Consider the following 22,055-nt stretch of genomic DNA (forward strand, 5'->3'; position numbering starts at 1 on the left):
TTCCCACATTTCCTTTTGTATGTAATCACTTCTTTCTTCTTAGAGTTAAGACAACTGGAGAGGGTAGGATTTCAACCTAGGTATACCTCGTTCCAAACCTTGTGTTCCTGTCATTAGACAATGTAGGATGATTTGCTGTGGTCTTGAGGAAACTGAATAAACAACCCTCTTCACTTTGATTATTCCTAACTCCTCTCTCCACTGGCATTTTATTTTAACAACTTTTTCTTTTGGATCAATTTTAGATTTACAAAAAAGGTTGCAAAAGTAGTGCAGAGTTCTCATGGACCCCTCTCCCAGTTTACCCTATTTTCCACAGTCTACATTCCAGTGGTACACCCACTGGGTACCCGGCACAGTGGAAGAAAAGTCCCCCATCAAGGCACATGACTGTGAAATTTCAGAAATAGAAGCTTGGGAATGACAGAGGGTGGGCTGGGGGAACAAAAACAGGTTATAATAAGACATTGGGACTTGGATTGCCATCAAACTTCTCAACAGCCGCGCTAGAGACTAGAAAACTAGGAACCAATGCTTTCAAAATTCTGAGTGAAAATTATTTCCACCATAAAATCCTGTACTAAGCAAACTGCATATTAAATGCCTTGTTAGACAAAAGATAATTCTATAGCCGTAGGGCTTCAAAATATGTATCTCCCCATGCCCCTTTTATCAGGAAGTTATTTGAAGATGTGCTTATGAAAGGGGATAAGAAACAAAGAGCGAGAAAGACCATGGCAGAGGTGAGGAGTCTCTCTGAAGGATACGAAGGAGATCGCGGACTCCGTGATGACCTGAAAAATAAACAGTGCAGAATGGAGCAGGAAAACAGAGTTGTTTGAACAACTCAGAGATTTATACTTCTGTCAGAGTGTTTGGGGATGAATTAGTGATAGGTATAGAGCAAATTAAATAAATATAAAGAGCAGACAGTGGATTAACCCCAGAGAAAATAAGACTTTGCACGTAAGAACGGTATACTACATGGCTCAGCTTTGAACTATACATAGGCATAGTAATGTAAATATCACATTTATTTAAACAGAACAGGCAATCTTATCATGTTGGATGGAGAGGAGAAGGTGAGGGAGGAAGAGAGAGAAACAGAGAGAGAGAATGTACTAGATCCTCCCCACCTATATCTAGAAGTCAATGATTATCTAAAACTGAAAAAAATAAGCAACACTATCAGATTATTATTTAATATTTAAACAACACAGCAATAAATACCAAAAGAAACAGTTAAAAATGGTCATCTCTAGGGAGTAGGGATCAAGCATTAACATTAATTGGCTAAGGGAAAATTCTGGTAGGATCGTGTGACTTTTTAAAACAATGTCCTTGTGTTATTTAAAACGGGAAAGATCAGGAGAATAGGTGCCCTGCCTAGCAGCACCCAGCCTGATCCAACTCTGTTAAGAATCAGGGAGTGCTGGGAGGAGAAAGTACAATTGCTCAGCTTGTATGGAGTGTCTGATTTCTTATCAAGGCTGTGGCTAATCAAGCGGGATCCTTTAATCCCGTTCCCTTCTTGTGTGCTACATATTTGCATTTGGAGACTCCAGTCTCTGTGAGAGGACCATCTGCTCAATTGCCCTGCTCCTCTGGCCAAAAGCGGTGCTGAGGCCCTGGTAGCTGAGAGTTCCGGTCGGCTTCTTCTGAAACCATGGCTTTTCCTGCAGGATTTGGATGGGGGGCAGCCACGGCAGCTTATCAAGTAGAAGGTAGGAGACGCTGGAGTCGATTACTTCTGGTGTGTTCTGTATGCCTGGGGAAGATGGCCGGGTAAGGAGGCAAGAAAGAAGGAAAAGGATTGGAAAGTACGTATGTTATAAATGAAATGGATTTCCCTTGTTGAATATGGGAGGCTCACATTCTCTTGTCTCTTTCTGTAGGCACATGGGGTGAGGGGGCGAAGACCAAGATACAGCTGTATTTTCACTCCTTCCAAGCTTATCTGAGACATCAGTTTACATTGGACCAGCTGCTTTTGTTCTTGGTTTCTTGAACACATTGAGCCAACCCCCCTAAAAATGGGAACAATTTCTTGTATTGGCTGGAAAAATACTGGGTGGATTCCTTCAAAGAACCCCTCATTAGTTGTACTATTCCTAGTGGGCACAGAGCCTAATCTTGTACACCACCCCATTTCCTGGGGCAGCTGAGAACTAAAGGGGAGCAACTATCTAATGGTAAAGAGAACCCAGAATGGCCGCGAAGCCTAAGTTCTGGTCTCCCTCCTTCCACCCACCAGTTACGTGAATCCATTGTGCTCCCTGAGTCTCAGTTTCTTCATCTGTAAAATAGGAAGATTAGCTTTACTTTTCTAAACTCTTATTTTTCCCCCTAAGGAATTTGGGATTGTGAATAGCTACCATGGAAACAATATTGATGGGATCAAATAAGTGTATAAAACCCTGGATTAAACAAAGCTACATGAGCTTATGGTGGTAGCTTCCCAGGGTTGCTGCAGCTAATTACCATAAACTGTGAGGCTTAAACAACAAAAATTTATTCTCATACAGTTCTGGAGATCAGAACTAGAAATTTGAAGATGAAGTTAACTCAGTTGAGATCATACTAGAGCAGGACAGACCCTTAATCCAATATAACTTGTGTCCTTCTTATGAAGAAGGAGATCTGGACACAGAGACATGTAAGGAGAATACCACATGACCAACAGAGACAGAGATTGGAATGATGCTGTAAGCTAAGGAACACCAGGGACCAATGGCCACTGCCAGAATTTAGGAAGAGGAAGGGAAGGATTCTACCCAGAGTCTCAGAGAACACATGGCCCTCCTGACACCTGGATTTTTGCACTTCAAGCCTCTAGAATAAATTTCTGTTGTTTAAGCCATTCATTTTGTGGCATGTTGTTACAAAACCCCTAGAAAACTAATATACCGAGAAAAACAAGTAAATCAATCAATGAAATAACTACTGCTACGGTAAATGCTACTTTGATAACGGAAGGTTGCAATAAAGGGTTATGTGAAGTCTCTGTGAACCAGTGTCATTTCATCTAAAACTTAAGGGACAAGAAGGAGAGAGCCATGTGACTATGGGAAGATTTTTTTTCCAGACAGAGAAACAGAGTACAGGTTGATCCTGGCACAATTCATGCTGCTTACGATTCCAAACGTCAATTACCATTTGTGCGACCTCCGGCAGGGGAATGAGGAATCTCTGCTACACAGTTGCTATCTGCCACATAGACGACATTTCCCAGGGGCGCTGTGTATATTATCACACACGTATGCTCTGTGATACAAGGCTCTTTTAAAGGAGTGTCTAAGCATGTCCTGAGTAGCAGGGATTCCATACCACCTTTCTCATGACATGGTATCTTCTTTCATCCTCTCCTAGACAATTTCTACTTGCTCATAGAGGTTGACTGAAATAGGCTGGCCGTTAGGAGTAAAAACAGAAGCGATGGTCTTTGTTAGTTTCCTCCTCAGAAGAAGAGGGCCAGCAAATCAGAGAGGGGATGGCGGAGCACGGGGATGGAGTGAATAGAAGTAGCAGAGCGTGGCAGTTATGACTTGAGGTTTGTCTCTATTTGTTACTAGCTTTGTGACTTTGGGCAGGTTACTCAACTTCTCTGTGCCTCCTCATATGTAAGATGGGGATTATTATGGTATCTACTGTATAGCATAGCTATGAGGTTTAATTAAGATAGTGTATGTTAAGTGCTCCTCATTTAGTAAGTGCTCAATGTGTGGTATTCGTATTTGGGGCAGGGTCACAAAAGGATTCCTGAGAATGATTCACTGTAGAACTCTACAGTTAACTTGGCATACACATGCACTTAGTTATACAAGACAATGCAGAGGGTTTCAATTACCAGCTTCCAGTTGCTGCTAACTTAGGACCTGGAGGTAGCCTTGACCGGTCCATTCTGATTTCCTGTCTGCACAGGATCTCAATGTTGCTGCACTTTTTCTGTCTGCCTGGAGGCAGTTTTTCCCGTGCTCTTCTGCACTGGGCTTGCTTCTGCCTTATTTTAAGGTCTTTTTTGGTGACCTTTAAATTGCTATTAACTTTATCAACAGCTTTCAGGGTAGGGAACTTGATCCAACATGCCCTGCCAAGAGCCATCAGCCTGCTATCATTGTCAGCTCACTGAGTGATTTTTGTTTGCTTGTTTTCCACACTAGGAGCTCTTACCTATCCTTTGTGCTGTGTTTGAATCCTAGCTCAAGCACTTAATAGCAGAGTGATTTGGGGCAAATAATTTATTTAAGACTCAGTTTCCTTATTTGTAAAATTTGAAAACTGGTCATGCCCTCTTTGTAGATTTGTTGTGGGTGTTAAAGAGTTTAGCGTATATAACTGGAGCACAAGAGTGCCTGGCACACGGTGCTCACCAAATGCTAGTACTGATATCAATATTAATTTTTCTGCTGGCTGCATTCTCCACCACTCTGTACATTGTCTACTTCATTTAGTGGGTGTGGTCATTTTTTGTTTTGATTGCTAATTAGGATATACTGTCTCTGTGCTCATTTTTAACTAGTTCTGCCAGTAGCTGCCAGGAAAGTTACTGTTTAACCATCTCTTCCACCATTGCCTGAATTATAGTATAGGAGGTCAACATGTGGCTTTGACAAATCAATGTGGCCTGGATTTAAAAGCTGGGCACAGCCTGTCACTTTCCAATTTTGATAATCTTTGGACTTTTGTGCTGCCCTGGCCTCTGAAAGTCAACAGAGCCTTTGGAAGTTGCAGACACTCAGCAGAACTGAGGATTGATCATGAATTGTATTTGTAAAAAAAATCTAACATTTTGGTGATTTGTTATGAAACATTGCCATGTATCTCTTTCCACTGATTTTCAAAGCACAGCTGTCTGTGTAGGTATATTTGTTTTCAAAAACTCTCTTGAAAGCCCTGAGGGATAATTGGCACGCCCTCCCTCACTTTTGCACAGAAATGGAGATACTTTGGCTCTGTCACTGGACTAGAAGGCACTGTCAGGGTCTTTGCAGGCGGGGCCGTCTGAGAGGGGCAGGGCCTTCTGGTCACTAGGCCTCCCGACATGTTGACTACTTGGCTGCATATTTCACCAGGTTCACGGTCTTTCCTTCTTCCTGTCCTTGTTCATATCCCTTCTGCCTCTCCTCTGGCTACTTCACTGTTTATGGTTTTAAAGAAGGGTTTAATGTTTACTATAGAAGAGTTGGCTGTGTGGTGCCTTGAGCCTTCTGGAGGAAAGCACAATATAAATCTAATAAATAAATAATAAATAAGGGGTATAAGCAGGAGGAAAATTATGTGTTTTAGGTGAGTTGTAAAGAACCTAGTAGAACCTATAAACTGTGTTTGTTAGACTAAGAGGCAGGGAAGAAAATGCAGAAAATCATGGCACATATAGATGTGAGTCTCATGTAATATTTTTAAGTACAGAAAAAATTCCCATGATTTTTAACTCTTTGTGAAGCTGACTCTGTCCTCTGTTTTTGGCTGGAGGGAACAAAGACAGCAGGTAGCTGACTGGCATTTTGTTTACTTTCCTGCTAGACCTCGGCAGAGCTATGAAAATGACATCTAGGACCCAATTCTATAGTTCCTATGAGCTTGTAATTCCCAGTGATTTCAGAAAGGCTCTTAAGGGGTGAACATACTCTGCAAAATCCCACAAATCCTAAGCAAAGTCTAAACGACTTTGTTAATGTTTCCTGGTGGGATCTGAGTCTGTGGTTCTTAAGGAGCCAACGACCTCGGTTTTATGAATGCCGTTATGAACATTTGATACTGTACTGGATGCTAATCCTATGCTTGATTTGGATTTAACTTTGACTTTGGTTTTATGTTGGCAGAAACTGGGCCTTGCCTCAGACTTTGGCCATCTGTTTGTCTTGGTGTGTTAAAGGTGGAATCCTATAGTTAAGAAATGTGAGGTTATTTTTTCCATGAAAACAGTGGGAAAATGAATGGGGCAGCTATATTTGGTGGTTTTAGGTCAGGTTTATGGTGATTCTATACAGGCTGTTTCTTCTCTGGTCCTTTTTAAAAACTCAACTGGTCCATACAAACCTGAGTGAGAGACTCATCTCACCTACCTGCTGTAGACATCAGCACACGCTTCATATTTCTCTAGACCATGTCCTGTTTGCTTTCTCCACTCAACCACTTTCGGCTGTGTGTCTTGGTTTCTGTTTTCTGCTAAACCCCTTGGATTGATCTCCTGGCTGCCCTTTATACTTTTCTAGAAGAGGGATAGAAAGATAGATCTACTCCTTATCTGACCACCAAAGAAAGAATGAGGGAGAACAGACTTAAAGCATGGCTGTTTATTTCTTGGTGTGTAGAGAAAGATGAAGATGAGAAGCGAACATTTATCATGAAATTTATCATGGCTTAAAAGTTGGTATGACAGAAATCACCTTTATTTCTTTCCCCCAGTTTCAAATTTGAGATCGACAAAAATCTCAAAAATACCCTCCTTTTTTATTGTACCAGGCAATTAATGATGCAGGCACCACGGAAGGAGCATAGGTTTAGGCAGGGAAGATATGCAAATATTAATCCACTAGTACACCACCCACACTAATCAATCAGATGCCAACTGTAAACAGCAGGCATAGTATAGACTGGCACTTGCATTGACCATCAGAGTGGACACCAGCCCTAAACAACTGTTGGGACCATATTTATATGTATTGATTGAACTTCAGCCTTGGGCTTAGGAATGGGACACATCTGGAATATATCAGACTCTATGGACTACTGGAGAATTGAGTCACTTAACTTCTCTAAGCCTCAGAATTTTCTCTCTCTTTCTTTTTGTTTTTGACTCTCCTGATCTGTCTCTCTCTCTCTCTTTGTTTTCGAAATTTCATCAGATCAATATTGGAAACTTTTTTTCTTGCATTTTGTGCCTCTTTGGATCTGGGTTGATTTCTTCAAGTTTTTCCTCCAAATGACTGTACTTTAATTGTGTTTGGACTTTAGCTGCATTTTTTTCGACTCCTCTATTTAATATTGAATATTTTCATTATGGCAATCATATTTCTGCCTTTTAGAAATGAATTCTTCAATTTTTTATTTTTCAGGAAGCCATGTGTTTTTTTTTTCCTGTATGCCATCATCCCTCAAATCTTCCTAAGAATGCTAATTTAAAAAATTAAGTTTTCCATCTAGCAATCCCATTTCTGTGTATTTACTCAAAGATTTGAAATCAATCTGTTAAAGAGATGTCTGAACTCCCATGTTCATTGCAGCACTAATAACAATAGCCAAGATATAGAATTGTCTATAAACAGATGACTGGATAAAGAAAATGTGAAATATATACACAGTGGAATACTATTTGCCTTACAAAAGAATAAAATTCTGTCAGTTGCAGTAACATAGATGAAACTGGAGAACATTATGCTACGTAAAATAAGCCAGGCACAAAGAGAAAAAAATATCGCAGGTTCTCACTTAAATGTAGAATCTAAAACAATTGAACTCACAGAAGCAGAGAGTAGAATGGTGGTTACATAGGCTGGAGGATGGGGGAAATGGGAAGATGATACCAAAGGTTACAAAATCTTAGGGGGAATATGTTTTTTTTTGTTTTTGCAGTCTATTGAATAGTGTGGTGAATAGAGTTAATAATAGAGTATTGTACATTTCAAAATTGCTGAGAGAGTAAATTTCAAATGCTCTCATCACAAAAAATGTTAAGTGTTTGAGGTGATGGATATGTTAACTAGCTTGCTTTAATTATTCCAAATTGTGCTCCTAAATCATAACATCACTTTGGACCTTATAAATATACATAATAATATATTGTCAATTTACAATAAAAATTTTTAAGAAATTTAGTTCTTTCTTTTTTAAAAAATATCATCTTTGAGATCTTCAGGCTTTTTTTTTTATGGTCCTTATCTTTGTTGAATCTTTGAAGACTGTGCTACTTGTTTTTGTCAAATGCCTGATGATTCGTGGGTGCTGGTTCATGATTATGAATAAAAGAATATGTTGATTAATGTCAGTAAAGGATTTAGGCTTCCTTTGAAGTTAGATAGTTCTATTAGCTGAGACAGGGATGACTCTATAGGAAATGGAGTTCTGTGTGAGTAGGAGGGATCTGTTGACTTCAGTCTTCTCATAAAAGATGTGTGAGGGAGATGGCCCAGATCTAGACCTTGATAACTGCCAGTAACAAGGACCTTAAGGAAGAGTGTGCTTGATTTGTACTTTTGTGTTTCTTCTCTCCACTCCCCTTGAAGTTCATGTTTAACACTGAAGTTTTGTCTACTTTTTTTCTGCTGCCTCAGCACCCATGATGGGAGTCCTCCCCACTCACATCCTGGGACTTCAACACAGGGTAAAGGCAGCACAACTGCCCTGTGTGTGGAGGAGAGGACCTGGTCAGGCCAGCAGTAAGAGAGATAATTCTTTAACTAATTTCCATGGTGATTGCTTTGAGGCCTGGTCTTTTCTCTGTACTGGCTGACTTGGAGAAGTACTTTAGTAACTGTATTATTCCATTGGGGCTCTTTTTAAATTTTCAGTTCAGTTGTGGTTTCCTTCTTTTATTTACTGTCATTTCAGTGGATTTGTGAGAGAGAAAGGAATTAAATATGTATACACTGCTCTTCATCTTTTTTTTTTTTTTTTTTTTAGACAGAGTCTCACTCTGCTGCCCGGGCTAGAGTGAGTGCCGTGGCGTCAGCCTAGCTCACAGCAACCTCACACTCCTGGGCTTAAGGGATCCTACTGCCTCAGCCTCTCGAGTAGCTGGGACTACAGGCATGCGCCACCATGCCTGGCTAATTTTTTCTATATATATTTTTAGTTTTCTAGATAATTTTTATTTCTATTTTTAGTGGAGACGGGGTCTCGCTCAGGCTGGTCTCGAACTCCTGACCTCGAGCGATCCACTCGCCTCGGCCTCCCAGAGGGCTCGGATTACAGGCGTGAGCCACCGCGCCCGGCCTGCTCTTCATCTTGAATTAGAAATAAAGACTTTAATATAATATAAACTGACATGTAAGTCTTTATCAGCATGCATTAACGTATGGACTTGCCTCATCAACTGTGAGGTATTATTCAAAGTTAAGAACGAATTCTCCCCTTCTTACTATTATCATCCTTTTTGTCATTATTAATACACCTAACTTACGAAAATTTTCTAATCCTATACTTTTTATCAAGAGGATGAGTGCTATAGACTGCATGTTTGTGTCTCTTCTAAATTCATTTGTTGCAGCCCTAATTTCCAATGCGATGGTATTTGGAGTTGGGGCTTTGGGAAGCGATTAGGTCATGAAGGCGGAGCCCTGGTAAATGGGATTCCTGCTTTGTAAAAGAGACACCAGAGACCCGCCTTCCCCTGTGAGAACACACAGGGAAGACAGCCCTCTGTGAACCAGGAAGGAACCTTCACTACAACTTGACCCTGCTGGCACCCTGATCTTGAACTTCCAGCCTCTAGAACTGCGAGGAATGAATTTCTGCTGTTTGTAAGCCACCCAGTCTATGGTATTCTGTTGCAGCAGCCCAAACAGACTAAGAAAATGGGGTAATATGGAATGAATGGAATTTCAGACAATGTATTAATAACAAGAGAAAGTGAAATATGCAGACAATATGAGAAAAGCCATGGTGGAGGTGGGTACTCTGCCAAGAAAGGGTACATGTCATCTGCTTCTGGGCTCAGCTGATCTAAACCATTTGACTTTTTCATAATTTGTTACTTCCCTCTATTTCTGAACATGCAGATTCTCCATGCACCAAGTTTTCCAGTACCTCAGTAGGCTTTATGGGCAGTGATGAAAGATATTTGCTTCCATTGCTATTGGTATATGTGGGTTATTTACTGGTAAGGTTCTGACTGCTTATCTGTGTGCTCTTTTGTATCAGCAAGCTTCTGAATAGAGTAGATGGTTATCACATATATTTAGAAAAAAATTTTTTTATTATGAAAGTAGTACAAGATAATTGTAGAACATTTAAAAGATGCAAACAAGTGAAAAATAAAATAAAAAATCACCCAGAGAGGTACTTTAAAATTTTGTGTACAGACTTAACATGGACACATACATTGTTTTTTTTTTTTTTTTTTACCCTGATAGGTGCGTTCTGTAAATGGTTTTGTTATTCTTAAGATACTTAAAAATATCTTGATAAGCTATAACATGCCTCTGCCCCTTTTCTCCTCTCCCTGTGCCCTCTCTTCCTTACCTATCTTTCTACAATACACATGCATGTTACACAGAAAGCTAAATGTGAGTCAATATATTTAAACTTAAAAAAACAAGATAAAAATAGGTGTATCTCGGCCGGGCGCGGTGGCTCACGCCTGTAATCCTAGCTCTGGGAGGCCGAGGCGGGTGGATCGCTCGAGGTCAGGAGTTCGAGACCAGCCTGAGCAAGAGTGAGACCCCGTCTCTACTAAAAATAGAAAGAAATTATCTGGCCAACTAAAAATATATATACAAAAAATTAGCCGGGCATGGTGGCTCATGCCTGTAGTCCCAGCTACTCGGGAGGCTGAGGCAGTAGGATCGCTTAAGCCCAGGAGTCTGAGGTTGCTGTGAGCCAGGCTGATGCCACGGCACTCACTCTAGCCCGGGCAACAGAGCGAGACTCTGTCTCAAAAAAAAAAAAAAAAAAAAAAAAAAAAAAAAAAAAAAAAAAATAGGTGTATCTCAACAATTTGTTTGGAGTGTGGGCTCTAGATAGTGGCCCACATATATGTGCATGAACTTTTTTGTCACCGCTAAATTAATCAGCCAAGACAGGACATTTGTTTATTTCCATGACTATGTGCCAGCATCATACTAGAAATAAAAGGTACCAGTTGTGCTGTTTCTTCTTGGGCTTGCCCATCTGGGAGGGGTTGCATTCCAGCTGAGTTCACTGACGCACAAGGTTACATGATTTCTTAAACATTATTAGGGCATCACACTAGTGGCCAAGCCAGAAATATGGGACTCATGCTAGACCCTCCCTCTTACTCCTTCCTTTATTTAACCAATGATTTTTCATTCTATCTCCTCTAAATCTCTTGATTACACCCCTCTTCTTCATTACTATGACCATTTCTTTAGTTCTGGAACTTACCATCTCTTGTTTTCTGAAAGCTCCTCCCCTCCTCTCACTGTCCTCAGATCTCTCTTGTGTATTGTTCGTGGCATGGTCTTTTACAATTCTGACCACATTATTCCGTTTCTTGAGTGAGAGCATAAGCTCTGAAATCAAACAGACTGACTCCATCACTTACCAGTTATCAGATCTTGGAAGATATCTGAGCTTTGCAGGTTTTGGTTTCCACATTTGTAAAATGGGAACAGTAATAGTGCCTATCTTGGGGTGGTTGTAAATATCAAGTGTGTTTATGAATATCAAATGCTTAGAACAGTCCTATGCAAACGGTGATAAATAAATTTCAAAACTATTTTAAATCTTTGAATGTCTTCTTACCTTCCACAGGACAATATCTCCTCCTATCCAAGTACAAAGCAGGCCCAAACCTGCTTAGCTTCTGAGATTAGACAAGATCGGGCCCATTCAGGGTGGTAGATGGTCTATTAATTTCTGAACTCTTTGCATGGAAGAAAAACTCTTTGTAATTTTATCTCTGACTACATCCCCAGTTTCATCTCTTGCTTCTTCCCCATTTGTGTCATATTCTTTGACCAAAATGAAGTGCATGCAATTCTTTAAATGTGCCATGACCTTCATGCCTCTGAACCTTTGCACGTGCTACTTGAATGCACATCTGACTATCAGCATGAACAGAGACCAAAAGGGGATGAAGATCCAGGCTTCCTAACTTCCAGGCTGGAGCTTGTTCTACTGCAGCATACTGCCTCTTTTATCTTTACCCTTTGTGCTACTCTTTCAAGAGTACTACTGTGAGCCTGGTAGTGGTAGAAAGAGGCTCAGTGTCTGATGGGGCAAAAGCAACCCCCCAAAGAGGTTTCTAGTACATACAAACTATTATTATGATATATTAACTACTTGGAACAACATGAATAATATGCCTTTTTACCTGAGGCTGTTTGAACATAACTCCGTGTATTTAAAAATGACTAATATAATGAGAAGTGTTGAAATGAATATTGTCGCTATGTGTGTATGTTTTGTATGGTGAGGGTGGTCACCATCCCAGCAGCTGGGGCCCTGTTGTTTTCCTTCTACTACTCAATATGGCCTTCTGCCTTGGGGTGCCCTAAGCCAGCTGAGCAGATCTATATTGGCTTTGGATCATTCTCAAGGTGTCTGTTCTTCCTTTCATTAGTGTGGATAATCAGAATTTGATTGTAAAATATGCCCGGGCCAAATACAAGGGCTTTTAAAATTGTCTGCTGTTTAGATTATCCAGGCCACTGATCCCCCTTCCTTAGCGTGGATAATTGAGGGTGGACTGGGCTGAAGAATGTTAAGCAGAACCAATTGACAAAATAAATGAGATTTAAAAATCCTTTACATTTTAATAATAGAAAAAAAGTTAGTTTTTTTTTAACCTGAAAGGGCTTATTTTATATTTTTGAAACTGTAAATTTATTTGGTTTAAAATTGCATCAAAATAGGAAGCTATTTCCTATGATGTACCGACTTAAAACATATTCAGAATGTATACTAATTACAATATGCAGTTAATGGAGTTAGGGGAAAACTGAAAATATAGACAAGAGGTTGTATAGTTTCAGATTCAATGTCAAATCCCCTTAAAACCGTGTTTTTGTTTCAACTATGTGACAAAGAGAGGCTGGGAGCCACGTCAAATTCTGAAAATCTCTCTCTTGATAATGGAGGTTATAATTCTTTGGTTCTAATGAGCAATAATCATTTAGAGAAGGGCACTTTTTGAAGGTATGTATAGGATTAACTGGATTCCGATTCCTGGGAATATCTGATCTCATTCACTTTTCATTCTCATTCTCTAATCTTTCCCCATGCACCTCTGAAGGGAGGTAGAAATGGATTTGCATGCCACCTGACTGGGAATTTAGAGACTATCTCCCCAAAGGAACAATGTTGTAAATGGGGGTACGTGTCACTAAATACTCTTCAGGTGTGTAATGAGATAAATAGATTTGGGGGTTGGCCTGGGAATTTGGAACATAATGTAAGAGGCAATGGTGAGTTTCTGGGTAGGTGACTCATAAACAAGGTTTTTGAAACATTACCCATTTTTACATTGGGAATCGCCAAGCTAAGGCTTAACGTCTCCCACAACACCTATGAATAATCATTTAAATACAGGCTTTGAGACTTGGGGAAAAACTGTATTATTTACTCTAAAGACAATAATCTTCCTTGGTGTCATTGTAGTCCATCATATGGATGCATACTTGGGGATCTTTGAAAAAGCAACATTTTCTCTTGATGGCCCATTACTTCATCTATCTTATAAATTATTACCCAGGACTCGATTGCAGACACAGGTTAGGGATGCACATCAGACACTCGGTAACACAGTGTGGGAGACTAAGGCTCTTTCACAGGGTGAAATATTACAAAGGAGCTTTGCTCATTGCCTATTGTTTATGTGGAAAACAGGATACAGTGATGGAGGTAATGGAGATTATAGTATATCCTTTGCTTCCCCACAGTGCTGAGAACTTGGCAAATGCAGGCACATGTAAGTTCTTGTCCAACTGGTTTGAAGGGAGAACTGAGCTGTTCTCAGCATAGGTATTATACAGCTAAGGCCAAATATCCTCTTAGGATCATCCTAGTATCCTCTCCATTGCTCAAATAAAGACCAGACACAACCATACTAAAGCTGTGACAAGGTTGGCTTGTTGTTGGATGATGACATTTCTCTTGGTTGGAGAGAAATTATGTGAGAACATCCAGAAAAGTTATGTCCTCATATTGTACTTGGAGACATGGGTTCCCTGGCATGAAATGAAGAATTACATTAAATTGAATGGATATTTATTTGAATTACTGTTGTGTAGTTATTAATTAATCCCAAATAGATAATTATCTACTGTGGGCCCAGAACCTCAGAATGTAAAAGTGAATAAAGTGATCCCATGCTAACAGGGAAAGAGTCATGTACATGACAATGACATGAAGCTGTTGGGGAGAAGGTGGACAGAGTGGGGATACAGGAATGAAGTGTGTGTGGGAGATTGTATGGGGTACCTAGCTGGGTTTTGAAGAGAATTTTGTTTTATTTTGTTTTAGTTGCCAGGGAAAGACAAAGGAAGGGCATATCAGCAGAAGAAACATTTTGAGCCAAGGCACAAAAGTATAAATATTTAACGTTTTATTTGGAGAATGGTGTAAGTCGTGTCCAGTTAAGTAGGTAAATGGTTTAGAATTCTAATACTTTAGAATGTATTAGAATCACTTGGAGTTCTTGTTAAAATGTAGATTTGGGAGCCTCACACGAGACTGTGTAATAACTATTTGCAGATGGGGTCCATGCATTTCCATTTTTTTGCAAGTGTCCTGTATGATTGTTTTGTAGATGGTGCATGCTTTGATAAAGCCTGCTGTAGACTATGTTTTCTGATGACAGGGTGAATGGTGGGACCTGAAGCTAGAAAGGTAGGACAGGTATATATTGTGATGCACATAGAATATTATACGATGCTAAGGAGTTGATGTTAGGATCATGTACATTAGGTATTTGGTAGCCATAATATATTCTTATTCAAATGGAGTTACACAATCAGGTCTGTATATTTGAACGAGTTTTGACTGCAGTGTAGAGGATGAATTGGAGGAAGGAGGTATGGAGACTTAGGAACAGTTGTCAGGCTATTGCAGAGGGTGAAGCAGATAATGATGAAGACCTGAATTTGGGTGGCAGGGATGGAAGGGAGAGAAAAAGAGTAAAGAGACATCACTGAAGGAGAACCAAAAGGATATGTTCGTGAACATAATGTAGGGCGTGAAGGAAACAGGGGGAAGACTAAGGTGACTCTTATGATTATGGTTTAGGAAACTGGCTGGCTGATGATGCTAAGAAATAGCAGTAAAACACACTAAAGAAGGAGCAGATTAGGAGGTTATGTGGTAGAAATAAAATAGGTTCAATTTGGGTTTGAGATTCCCTTGGCGTATTAACCAGAGATGTCTGGGAGGCAATTGAAAATGTATATCTCCATTTCAGGTTGAGTTTGCTGGTGATCAACCACAGCTGATGGTTGAAGTCATAATGGAAGAGGATGCTTGAAATAGGGTTATGGAGGAAAAAGAAGAGTGGCAAAGAAGAGCAAGGTTGCAGTGTCTAGATTAAGTTCTGTCAAATAATTCAAAAGACTCAGAAAAAGCCCACATAGAACTGATATTCTTACAGAATCTTAGAATGACTAAAAATAACATAAAAAAATTCTAGTCCAATGACTTTTTTTTTTATTATTTCAGCATATTATAGGGGTACAAAAGTTTAGGTTACGTATATTGCCCTTGCCCTTCCATCCCCCGAGTCAGTGCTTCAAGTGTGTCCATTCCCCAGAGAGTGCGCATCGCACTCATTATGTAGGTATACACCCATCCCCCTCCCCCCGCATCTGCCCGACACCCGATTAGTGGTATTCCCAAATGTGCTCTTAGGTGATGATCAGTGAAACCAATTTGATGGTGAGTACATGTGCTGTCCAGTGACTTTTGAATGTATTTTAATGCAGCAAAACCAATTTTCAAGAGACTCTAACTTAAACCTCTAATAAATAAAAGATACATATGGAGCTTCTTTGGTTGAAGGAAGGCGGGGAGAACTTGAGCCTGTCTACTCAGCATGCCTTTCTTCATTGCTCCTCCCCATGCGGCAACTCTTGACTTCTCTCCAGGGAACATGGTTTTTAAGACATCAATATACTTTCCTTATTTTATAGAGGCTGGAGAGATTGATTGGCATGATCCATTTCACACAACTCAGGAGTGACAGAGAACATGTTGCTGTGATAAGCTCCACAAGAAACAAAGCAACAAAAGGCAATGTGTAACTCATAGCCAAAACGAGTGGTATAGACAACATGTGGTTTTGAGGGACAGAGTTAACATTCTGAGTTGTAACATCGGGGAAAGGAGTTGCAGAGATGCTAGATTTTCAGAGGCTAAGAAAATATCTGGGGATTCAGTTTCTTGTCATTTTAAAAGTCAGAGCTAAAGGTTTGTACTGGGTTGGAGAAAGTTAGAAAATGGATCTTTCCAACATCTACAAAATTGAGGCAGTCGTCATATAGAATGTGTCATAATTACTGCTCAAACCCCATCCAAATTCCATTAAGCAGTAGAAATTTAATGGCGGGATATGCTGATGAGTCAGAGTGAAGCAGAGTGGTAGCTTTCTTTTCCATGCAAGAGGGGCTTTGGGAAGGCAACTTGTTTAGGAGGTGGTGCCTGGGTGATGTACCTTCAAGTCATCTTTGTAAAGGAAGCACACTCTTTTTATTAAAACTTATATTTATTTAAGAAGGCTCTATTGAGGATTGTTGATGGAACATTCCTTTATGCTACCAATTGGTATATAGTAGAAATCATTTGTAACTACCACAACCAGTGTTTAACATGAAAAGTCCAGAAAACTCTGCATTTAGGGAGCCGTTTTGAGAAATCTGCCAAGACTGAAGACTGACCCAATGATTCCTGGAAGACCTTGAGGAAAGTCAATTAGTTTCTGAGTTAAAGAAACCTCAAATTATTCTAAATGGCATTGCTGCTATTAGGAAGTTCTATTCTTAATTTAGTAAACGGCTATGAGTTCAAAGCCAACGTTCATTCTTAGAAAGATGCTTAGGGGATGCAAATCTTTTAAAGTACATTTCATTGTACCAACTGTTTCATTTAGAAAAACTCATTGGTTTGTTATTAAGTGGTCTTTGCAATAGTGTCAATAAAATCTAAACTTGGAGACTGAGCGTTGTTATGTTAGATGTTTTAATGATCCCAATTGGCTAAATTACATGGTCATGGCTCATTTGCTTGACCTTTGTTGGTTTTAACAGTCTGGAAAAATTCCTCCAGACTTCACAGGGTTGACACAGTGGCTCTTGATATATGTGATACAAATCTGGAAAATACATTATAAGTTTACTAACAGTACTTGAATGATTGGATCAGGTCTACACAATAAAGAGTACACAACTGCAAATTTCAGAGGAATCAAAAAGTTCTAGCAGAAATCCAATTTCTTTCACAAAAAGGCTTAACTTATTACACTTATTATTTTGAATTAACTGTAGCTAAATTATAACTATCCAGAAATAGCAATGGAAGATTCTACTGAGAAATATTAATGCAGAGGTAACAGAAAGCAGTGGTTACTGGCACCAGTGCTGCTACGCTCTCCTGGCATAGGAAAAACAAAACTTCAAATCTGCCTTCCTATATTCATAAACAATGTGGTCTGTTTTTGTTACTTAATCTCTTTATGACTTACTTTTCTCAGGTAACATTTACCTTTTGGCGTTTACTGGGAATATAACATGAAATAATTTAGGCAATCTCTTAGCACAATTTTTACACTCGATCTTAGCCAAAAGGCCAAGAAGTGATATGGGCTTGGCATTTTAAAACTTTTAACTCAATAAATGTTAACCCTTATCATCATAATTTTTATGACTGCCATGACCAACGTCATCATCACCATCACCATCATCATCATTACCATCATTACCATCACCACTGTCACCATCATCATCATTATTGCCATCAAGTGGTGTGTTAGTCTAGGTCCTCTAAGTAACAGATACCAAGATGGTATTGAACATGTAAGAAGTTTATTAAGCAAAATGCCCAGGACATATTGGGGAGAGACCCTAGAGAGGATGGCACGCATGTCTGATGAGTGAAGGAGGGAAAGGAAGAAAGAAAGTTTGAGTGAACCATTTAGACTGCAGTACAGTTCAAAAGGAAGTTCAGCAAGGTCACTGGGGAGGCCTTGATCCAAAGTCACCTGTCTGAAGAGCCACACATCTTCCAGGAACAGGCCTACCTTAGAAGCCTTGCCATGCTCAGCATTGGCTGAGATCAGCCTCAGCACTGTGATGGGTTTCAGGGTTCAGCAGCTGGGGCCCTCAGTCTGTTATACTCCCTGAGGATGGAGGTTTGTGAAGTGTGTTCCTGTGGCTGTCACAGAAAAAATTGTGGGTGATTTTACAAATTTTCTTACTTTTTGGTATTTTATTAATTTTCTATATTTAACTTGCATTATTTAACATTTTGGGGAAGAGATAAAATAAATAATTGAAAATATTTCCATTTGCTTGGGTAACATGAACTATTTGAGACTGGGCCAAATCTCACAGCAATTGCTAAGCTTTTCACTTTGCTTGAATATCCTGGTATAGCTATGCTATTACTTCAACGAGACCTTTCCGTGAAAAGTTTTATTTTTTTGTTCCAACTTTATTTTCTATTTAGAAACCTGACTTGATTAGAGTGTGAAAGTTTAAGTGTTTGTAACGGGATTCAATTAAAATAGGTCATTCTTGGGGCTCTGAAAATGGTTACTGGCCTTGGGCAAATTGGAACAAAAGTTATAAAATTCAGTTGGATGCATCACAACATTTAACATCTTTAAGGAAGACATTTTGCCTAATAGAGTCAATTTAGAAAAATTTAGTGTAGGTCGTCAGCATAAGCATCTAAAAATGTGTGTGTGTGTGCGTGGGTGTGTGTGCGTGGGTGTGTTCCTCCCTTTAGTTATAACTGGGATCAGGACACCTGGACTCTAATCTATAAAACAAATAATTTGTGGTGGCACCTTGAAGAAAGTCAATTAGTTTCTGTGACTTTACCAGTAGGTTGAAAAGGAGATTGTAATATTGGTGAATAATGTGCTTAGAGATGTTTGCATAAAAGATGCTTTGTCTTTGTAAAGTATTATTGAATATTTATGGTCTACCAGACTGAGCCAAATGGCCCAGAGGAAAAAACAGCCAGATTTATGTAAACCTTGTTCAGTGTCCCAGATACTTCAGGATGGGTGCTCTATATATGAATGAATAAATAAATGGTATAAACATTATTTTAAATGTTGAAGGTACATCAATATTATCTGGGGTGTTAGCCAATGTGCCTGACCTATGACATTGAAATGAAATGTCTGTCTCCAGGTAACTATTTCAATCTCATAAATATTTTTAGAGCCAGAGGCATTGACGGCAAGTGATGTTTTCTTAGAGTTTTGTGTCTGCAAATAAAGGTAAATTATATCTTTACCTAAAACCTACAAGAAATGATTGCATCTCATCCACAGGGTTGCTCTGAGAATTCCCAGGCTGAAATTGCATATCTTATAATTCTTTCTTCCCTTTCTTTAAAAAAAGTGTTTTAGTTACTCTTCGCACAGTAATTTTCTATCACTTTATTGTGAGAAACCTGAGCCTCAAAGAAATAATAAAAAAAAAAAAATTAGCTGTAAACAGTGCCCAAGGACTTAATGGGTCTCACTGAGCCACGCAATGCAGATGTATTGGAACATAAATAGGTGATAGGAAATAAGAGGCACAGAAGCAATTTGTTTGGACTGGGTCACTGCTTAATCCAAATGGGTTCGGCAAAAGAATTCATGAAACATGACAGTGGGCCAAGAGGAACTTGCAGTGACATTTCAGATTCCTCTACCTCTTCTAATTAACCATTTCAAGTATAACAAAACGTCCAGCACACACAGAACGGATGAGACCCATCTGCACCAACTGCAGACCTGCCTCTGGGGGATGGATGGTTCTGTTCTCCTCAAGCAATGGACTCTGATGCAATAATACCTCAAGCTGGGCTTTTAATTTCTATGATACATTAATTCTGAACAGCATTTTTCTAAAAGACAAGAACTATACCAGAGTTGCCTTATGACAGAGCCCGTCATTAAACACATTTGGATATATTGCACGGATCTAAATATACTGCAAGTCTAATGAGGTATTTGAAAACATAAAAATTACATATAGAAAAAGCTTGTCATCATGATAATGACAGGAATAATAACAATAACATTAACAGCCGCCTCTTTTTTTAAACAACTATTATTTGCCAGTCACTACGGCAGACATTTTACGCACATCCTTACAAAAACCTTGCAAGGTAGAGATAATTATTGCCTTTTTACAGAGGAAGCCACAGACTCAGAGAAGTTAAGTTGTCCAGGGTGAATTAGTATGTGGGAGTTGTAGAATTTTTTTTTCTAATTACAGAAAAATCCCACATTCCATCTTAGGCAAGTCAGGAATTCTCATGTCATTAGTTAGTGGGTTCAGAATTCTTTCAGGGGCTAATATCTGGATATGGTCCATCTCTCTTCATGCCAAGGCCTTCAAGTTTATCTGCCCCCAGCCCTTCTCCCTTCTCTTGGCAAAGGGAGATTAGGATTTAAAACTCAAAGTTATGCCTCAGTATCTGGAGTATTGTAGTGCTCCATAAATATTTGTTGAAATGATAAAAGAAAGACCCAGCTGCCTCTGAAAACTGTGGTTTCCATTAGTATAAAAAGGATAGCATTAGTCCATTTTCAAGAATGTCAAATTTATATTGGTATTATAAAAAACATATATCAAAGTGGAATTATTTAAAACAAGATGTCTATAATTAACTGACACACAATCTATCCTGCCCAATTCCTAGAATAGATTTAGGGAGTCAATTTTTGTTCATAATTGTGTTTCACACAATGAAAATCTGTGATTTGTGATTGATAAGAAAATAGTGAAAATTGAGTTAGTGCTCATAAAATTCTTGGGTGGTTTTGCTTTTGGAATCAAGCCAGGCAAATTCCCACAAGTTGAGGATTCTTGGGGCATTTTATGTTTCACATGATATCACCAAAAAGTTACAGATAAGTAACACTTTGCAATCTTCATGTAGCAGAGGGAGGAAAGAGTTAAAGGATTTAAGTGTTGCCAAGAGTGCTGCTTCTGGGCAAGAGAAGTTTGAATGTAGGGCACATTTTGCATTTTAAGCACTAGTGTTTGAACCCTTGTCCCATGGTTATGTAATAAGGGAACTTTTCTTTTCTTTTTTTTTTAAGGGAAACAGAAAAAAAGTCCACTGAGAAAAATACTTGCTGCTCTTGGGGACAGGTTATACAGTGCATTTTGTACAGGAACCATTTTCTCCCGTCCAAAAGCTCTGGAACAGGATGAATGTCCTTCTCAAGGTGCTTAGAGGCCAGAGTAAGGACTGCTGACTACAAGCGTCAGAAGAACCGCAGAGATGCGTGGGCAGGATTCAGTGGGCACATCCAACAGGTTTGGAAGATCACTGGCCTGGAGAGGCAATGCAAACCAGGCCATCGGCCAGTCTAGAAAAAAAGACCAGGCCTGCAGTCGTCAGGAGACCAGACAGACAAGGACTAGTGACTCCACAATCTATTCTTAGGGAAGGCAGCCCACAAGAAAGTATAGTCTAGAGTAGTAGGTACTAAAACCATTCATTATCAAGGACAATTATATCCAGCTTCCAAGCAAGTCAGTTTTAAATGCTTCGGCTACTGTAAAGCATCCAATCAATTTTCTCAACAACTCTGCCAAATAGGAATACTGTTCCTATTTATTATCATTTTCATTTCACAGATGAAGAAACTGAGGCATGGGGAGGTTGAGTGATTTTCCTAAGATCAGAGTAATAGTAAGTTATAGAGACAAATTAATATATGGGAAATATTGATTGAAAGGCTGTAGAGGAGGATCAGAAGATGGCGGAGTGGAGGTGACCTCCTGGATTTGTGCTCCCGGAGAGGAAGGCGTGGATCTCCACCTGCCACAACGCTAGAGGATTGCTTCTCCACAGGAACGGCGGTGTGAACCCACGGAGAATCACCGTGGGACACGGGGAACAGGAAAAAACAGAGGCGAGTGAGAAATCAGACCGAGATAATTTGGAGAGTGCGGGACGGAAAACAGACAGCGGAGTGCGGGACGGCCGTACCTGCCTCACCGGCGAGTGGGGCGGGTGCAGCCCCACAGCAGAGCGGCTTGATCTCCCCACTGACCCCCACATCCACTCGGTCAGGGATCTGGCTGAAATTGGTGCAGAATCACCGCGGGAGACCTGGAGCTCCGAGGACAGGTGACATAGGCGGGAGAGAGCTTGGACTCGGGCGGGTCTCCGTGGTGCCCTATCTCTTAAAGGGACAGACGCGGACC

General features: G+C 39.8%; 1 protein-coding gene across 1 annotated transcript in view; it reads left to right on the forward strand.

Moving 5' to 3' along the window:
- Positions 1-1,615: 1,615 nt before the first annotated feature.
- The window catches only part of LOC123636509 (cytosolic beta-glucosidase), a 113,366-nt gene continuing 92,926 nt past the window's right edge, over positions 1,616-22,055 (forward strand). The window contains exon 1 of the mRNA XM_045548929.1: positions 1,616-1,724. Within this exon, the coding sequence (XP_045404885.1) occupies positions 1,667-1,724 (58 nt within the window). The 5' untranslated portion in view covers positions 1,616-1,666. The remainder of the gene's footprint in view (positions 1,725-22,055) is intronic.

Source organism: Lemur catta, chromosome 4, assembly GCF_020740605.2.
Source record: "Lemur catta isolate mLemCat1 chromosome 4, mLemCat1.pri, whole genome shotgun sequence".
NCBI lineage: Eukaryota > Metazoa > Chordata > Mammalia > Primates > Lemuridae > Lemur > Lemur catta.